The sequence below is a fragment of the Ovis aries genome, chromosome 12 (genome assembly GCF_016772045.2).
Source record: "Ovis aries strain OAR_USU_Benz2616 breed Rambouillet chromosome 12, ARS-UI_Ramb_v3.0, whole genome shotgun sequence".
In the NCBI taxonomy this organism is placed as follows: Eukaryota; Metazoa; Chordata; class Mammalia; order Artiodactyla; family Bovidae; genus Ovis; species Ovis aries.
Genome location: NC_056065.1, coordinates 59,833,847 through 59,840,090, shown reverse-complemented (window position 1 = coordinate 59,840,090; position 6,244 = coordinate 59,833,847). Strand labels below are relative to the sequence as shown.

The 6,244-nt window shown below is 39.7% G+C and overlaps 1 protein-coding gene across 15 annotated transcripts in view; it reads right to left on the bottom strand.

Moving 5' to 3' along the window:
* Positions 1-1,890: 1,890 nt before the first annotated feature.
* The window catches only part of FAM20B (FAM20B glycosaminoglycan xylosylkinase), a 44,744-nt gene continuing 40,390 nt past the window's right edge, over positions 1,891-6,244 (bottom strand). For all 15 annotated transcript variants that reach the window (XM_042229403.2, XM_060396641.1, XM_060396645.1 and 12 more), the window contains one exon: positions 1,891-5,755. In XM_042229403.2, the coding sequence (XP_042085337.1) occupies positions 5,524-5,755 (232 nt within the window). In that variant the 3' untranslated portion in view covers positions 1,891-5,523. The remainder of the gene's footprint in view (positions 5,756-6,244) is intronic.

The following is a 6,244-nucleotide window of genomic DNA, read 5'->3' as shown; positions in this document are numbered from 1 at the left end:
TGGGGAAGCTAATGGGCTCCAGACTGGAGATATTTCGATTTGGGAAACTCCCCGAGAGTCATGGAAAAACCACGAGGTCTCATGTCAATGTAATCACAGCCTGTTGAAAACAAGCTAGGCTGAGTACTGAGTGCACTTTCTGGGCTTAAATTTGCAATTTTGAAATGCTTGTGACTGAACAGCTCTTCAAGACACCGCTGGCAGAAGACCTCTGGGCCTCTCTTCTCCGTAACGTGAGCATGTAACAAGCTTGCTGGATTTCCCAAGTGCTTACTGCATTTTTTTCAAAGATCACCTGAGTTATTGAAGCTACTGACCTAAGAGCCATCTTGTCCTGGAAGAAACTGGTGAATTCATGCTGATAAAATGACTAGTATTTACCTTGGTTTCTTAAAAAAAAAAAAATTCAAGTTTTAAGACTGTGGAAATAATTCTCTACTGGTAACTTTCATGGAGGGTTAACTGATATTTGAGATTTCATTTCACAGTATAAATAAAGCAGGTCTCTTGGAAGTTCTTGGACAATTTGATTTCAAGACATCTTTCTCCTAAAAGACTCAACGTTTGTTTTTCAACCAAAGTCAGTCTCAGGTAGAAACAATGAATCCAAACACCAGTTCATGGGTAAGCCTCTATTTTCAGTAAATTTGCTATTTCATTCTCAGGGCTTGGAGACTCCTGGTTGTAAAGCTAGGAGCAAGATCTCATGGATGACGGAGACATCTAGTGGCTCTTGTGAAAACTACAGGCAGCTGTGTTTCCTTAGCAAGCAAACTCAATCCTACTCTAGAATAGCCCCAAGAACCATTGGCTTTGGTACTGCCCTGAAGCTTGTTAGAAATGCAAGCTCAGGCCCAAACCTACTCAATCAGAATATGCATTTTAGCAAACACTTTCAAAGAGCAAAAGGGCACAGAGCACCTTTAGTGAGGTCATCTGGATGGAACCTAGCTTTGCAATAGACAACCTCCCCACCTGCTGCAGGCCATCAACAGCAGTATCTGCCTTGAAAACAATCTTTACAACTGTTAACTTTATTCTCTTAATTCCTGGGACTTACAAAGCAGTTTATCTTACAAAACTCACCCATGCTAAATCAGTGGTTATGACCATGCTTGTCTCTATTTTATAAAATGAGAGCTGCTAAAAATCATTTTTATAAGAAATATACTGGGTAAAAATAAGCCCATATTAATAGAATCACTCCTTCGCTACTCCCAGCTGCCTTTAGGCTTCCACAGTGGTCTTTCTGGAATGCTTGAGAAGAAAACTAAGTCTGAAATCTCACCTAGAAAAGGATCGTATGAGGTGAGTCAGTAAGGAACATGTTCTAGGCTTCAGCCTCCCTTTTGTATTCAAGCACAAGTGACTAAAACTGGCACAAACAAAAATGCTACAAATCAAGTCAAAATCTTGAGAGCTCGACTCAGTTGTCTGGTTGAGGTTTATGATGTCGCATTTCCATTGCAAAATTTAGAAATCTGGTGTCCCAAAAATCACTATCAGCACCTGGTCTTGACTTCCAGGCCTCTATGGTAATGTGCTGACAAGTCCTTCGGGATTCAAAATTCTTTGCAGAAGCTGCAAGAATGGAGTTAATTAAGTATTAAATAAAAAGCACCTAAGAGTTATCCTACTGAAAATCTTGGTTCTGTCACAACCTAACAGGCAACTTCTGAAGACTGAGATGTGTAAAGAGAAGAAGTGTAATGAGACGTGTAAAGGTCTTATCTGTCGTTGATTCTGTGAAACAACCCCTGTGGAAGTTTATGCAGATGCAGATGTAATCTTCTGTCCCCTAACAAAAATGGAAATCTGAATTGAAAACAATAGAAATACCCTGAACCAGCAGGTGGGGTGAGGGGATAATAAGAGGAAATGATACATTGGTACTTATTAAAATCTTTATTCATTGTCTTTTTTTTCAGAATTGAAACCCATAGAACACATTAGAAATTTAGGTGCATATCTGTCTTGTTTGATGTCTTACCAAGCACAACCTCTATTTGTGCAAGAGCTCTGAGAGGAAATCCTTGGCAGATCAGAACCGAGGATCGCGGTTCTTAACACCTCTCTCTTAAGCAAATAAATTACTTCCCGGTAAATTATTCCCAGATTCCCCCCCTAAACATTTTGTATTTTTGAGTAACACTTTAGTTCCTTAAAAACCTGTGGCAGTATAGTATCCAGCCCCCACCTTTTCAACCCAGACTTGAGGAGTGGAAGGGAGGAAAACTGGCCCACCCCTGCTGTACAGCAGTCTTACGAGGCGGGTCTATCTGCCTCGGACACCGGCCCTGGCTAGCACAGTAGGTGTTTCCTGAATGGTTGGTCTTTATGTCACTTAGGTTCACGCTCAGAGACTGAGAACCTTTTACTAGCTTCAGGTTCTTCAGCAACATAAGTCAGTGTTTCCCTGTGTGAAAATAAATATTTTCTTGTTAGAATACATATATGACTATATACATACATATACCTTGACTCATGTTTCCTGAAGCCCAAGCTCACAAAATGACAGCTGCTGTTTACCATCATTTGAGGTGTGGTCATGGACTGGTCAAATGAGAATATGGAAGCCGTGGAGAAGAGAGGGTGAAGGGACATGCTGGATAGGAGGGGAAGGCCAAAAGCCTCTTTTTTTAAAAAAAAAGAAAGAAAGAAAGAAAAGATGGATTTCTTTGGAAGAACATGTGGCTTTCAGGTGACACTGAAATTTTGCCATGTAGAGGATTCATTTTGCCCCAAACAGTATACAATGGATGTACCTGAATTCTCCCTTTCCTTATTACATTTGACATATTAATCCTGAGAGCAAATACAGAGAAATGCCTTATTAATATATTATTAAGCAATACTCTGAGCAAGTCAGATCCTGTCTATTAATTTGTTTTGCACAGAAAATTATTTACCCCAAACTAATAATACACCTTCATATTAAAGAACAATTTTAGGATGAAACCTCTATACCCATATTCCCGCAAACTCTGGAATAAATATATTTAAAAAGGAGAAGGAGTGCAGAAATGCTACTCAGTTCTGATTTTCTTAGTTTTAGAAGATTGAAATGTATCCATGTTTATCTTTAGATGTTAACTAGGCATACCCAACTTAAAGACTAACCAAAAACCCTTCCAATGACCTGATTATAACAACCCTCAATTCCAAAAGATAAACCATAAAAAGGACAGTTACAAAACTTTAAAAAACAATATCTACCTATTTTTTTAATCAGAATATAGTGTTTATGAATTTTAGAACTAAGAGCTTATAGTTGGTTTTCTCCGAGATTTACCTAAACACACTTTTCTCAGCTTAATCCAGTATTGACTTAGAACATAAATTTATATTCTAAGCATCAGTTCACACCACTCTCTTAGCACAATTCTAACTTTAACCACTATACATCTGAACACCTTTTAAGATATTAAAATAGGGAAGGAGAATGAAGCAGTGTTTGGAAAAAAGAATGAGACGTTTTCAAAGCAGCCTTCCCTCCTGCATTTTCCCTCAACAGAATCTTCTGCCTTCAGCATTATGAATAAAGTTCCCGAGTTTGAGAACAGTTCTTACTCATTCCACTGGGGCATACCAAAGAACAATATCATGTGTTTGAAAGAATTAGTTCAACTAACATTTATCAAGCAAAGCAGCACTGACTACCTTCTTACTGGCTCCCTGATGCTTTGAGGTGAGCACCATCCAAGGTATTCTCAAGCTCAAATGTATACTTCCCTGGATGCACACAGTACATGACTTTAAAACTGAAATCAGTGCCTCTTCCTGTTAACATTAGCTCAGTGTTTTGATATGTCTGCTATGTCTTAAATCCAAAAGCTTTTAAAAAATAAGCCTATTCTGTGTACATCTCCAAATGTACAAACTAAGTACAAAAGTATCCTAATTTCACGTTGCTTTAAAGTAGTTACTGGGTACTCAGTGGACTTTCAATTTGAGAAAATTAGAGCACAAATTCTAAACCATTTTTGAAAGGGTGGTTACCTAAAATTGGTCTCCAGTGGCTGGCAGCAAATTTGTTCAACCACACTTTAATTAAATATTAGTCTTTGCTTCACAGAAGTCAAAACCCGAAGAGTCCCCAGACAAAATGCAGGAGAGAAGCTTCTAGCTCTGAGGACGCACAAGTGGACCCACCAGGCCAGCTCTCCTCGCCCTGTATTTTAATGCAACTGGTTACATGTCAAAATCACTTTGCCAGAACACACAACTAAGCCTGTTTTAGCAACCTGATATTTGAAAGTGCTAATAGAAGACAGAAGAACACTACCTCAGGGATTCAGAACAAGACAGGGTATGACATAAATCAAAATCTTAAGGCTCTTCCTGGTAACCACCTTAATTTTAAGGCTCAGAAGGCTTAAAATCTGTGTTTCTAGCCTTCTGCGTGGCCCAAATCACTAGACAGGTCCAGCCACCAGCAGGATGTGAACTATTAGCTGTAGGAGTGAGCTGGCTTTTCTCCAAGAAAGGCACAAATAGGATCGCCAGTCTCTCGGGAACAGCTTTAACAACTAAGTACCTTGAAGACAAAAGTGAAAATTCATTTTGGAAATCAGAATGGCAGGGATCGCAGGCAACCTAACTCTTACGCAAGGTGCTGTCAGTTTGCTTTGTTAATCTGCAAAGGATTTGCCTGTTTGGGGCAAAAAAGAAAGTAAACCTCCATAACAGAATTGTACTTGGGTTGTAACAGTAGGTTCTCTACAGACAATTTTTTTGGGTTAATTTGGACATAACCATGAGAATGCAACTCTTACTTAGGTACAAGTCATGCTTGCTTTTATATATGTTAAGAACTTAAATACAGCGGAACCTGTTTTTCACTAATTCAATCACCTCCTTGATTCTGGTTCTACCAAGCAGGTCTCTCTCTCTTCTTTCCTCCTTTAAGAATCATCAAAAGCACTACCACCTTCTTACTTAAAAGCCCAAACATCCTTCCTGCTTTTGTCCTTCCTTCTAATTCTACCTTAAAAGCATAGTCCCTCCAACAGAGCATACTACTTTGGCTCAACAGAATGCCGGGTTCCTTGCTGCCGCTCCCCAGCAAGCAGTAAAATCCCCAATTTGACTAATCCTGGAAAAAAGGACTCAAGAGACTGTAAAGTGTTTTTGGAAGATCGCAAGTGTGGAAAAAGGACCATAAGGATGAACTCCAAATACACACTCCAGAACCAACCCCAGCATTAACCCAGTTGAATGTCACACCTCTCTGCATCCTTTGGCATGAGAAATTAAGACTGACCAACTGTGCTGCCCACTGCTAGGATGGGCAAATGCCGAGGAAGTCTGAAGGTGGTTCAGCAGGTACGGTTCCATGGTCTGAAGCTTGTAAGTCTTTGCTTTAGCTTCTACTACAGCAAACACCAAAGAAATCCAAGGCCACCCTATCCTCTATTACCAGAATGCGCTGCTGGCCATTTCCAATCCATCTCATACCATCTGGAATTGATTGTGCTGTTTCTCTATCTTTATAAAAAGCAGTTTCACTTATTTTGTGGAGAATTACAAGTGCGAGAGAGGCATCCTGTCTTCCACCAACACAGTGTCCATCCCAAACTGGTCAGTGCACTGCTTGACGGTGGCCAGGATACTCAGGAGCCGCTGGTCCACAGCGTCCAGGTGAGGATCAGAGAGCACTGGGGAGATGGGGTCGTGGGCCATGGCGGATTTTAAGGCAGACTTCAGCACACCATTCTTCAAGGAGTTCAGTCTGTTCCAGGTGGAAACACGAATGCTGGGAGAAATAAGTTTTATAACAGGTTACATAAAGCCTCTCACTGTCAAATGGAGACTGAAGCCTGCTTGGCAGACAAATGTAAAGAAATAATTATCTAAAATATCTCAACTAGAAAAGCCATTTCTGTTTTAGAAGCAGCTCTACATTATGAGTGACATTATCACATTTTGATATTTCCTTCTTGGTAACTAACAAGAGATACACACAATATTTACACAGGTTCACTGCAGTGCTCTTTTTAACAGGAAAAATGTGAATCTGAATGTCTGACAACTGAGAATAGTTGAATAAACTATGGTTCATCCATTCAATGAAAAACCATGCAGCCATTTAAAGTAGTTATGAAAATTCAGTGGCATGAGGAAATGCCCATATAATATTGAATCGGGGGAAAGTTGGAAGGAAAAACTGTTTTACTTCAAATCTGTGGGGAAAGAAAATGTGTGTATAAGCACACACACAAACATACACATACAGTTAGAATGA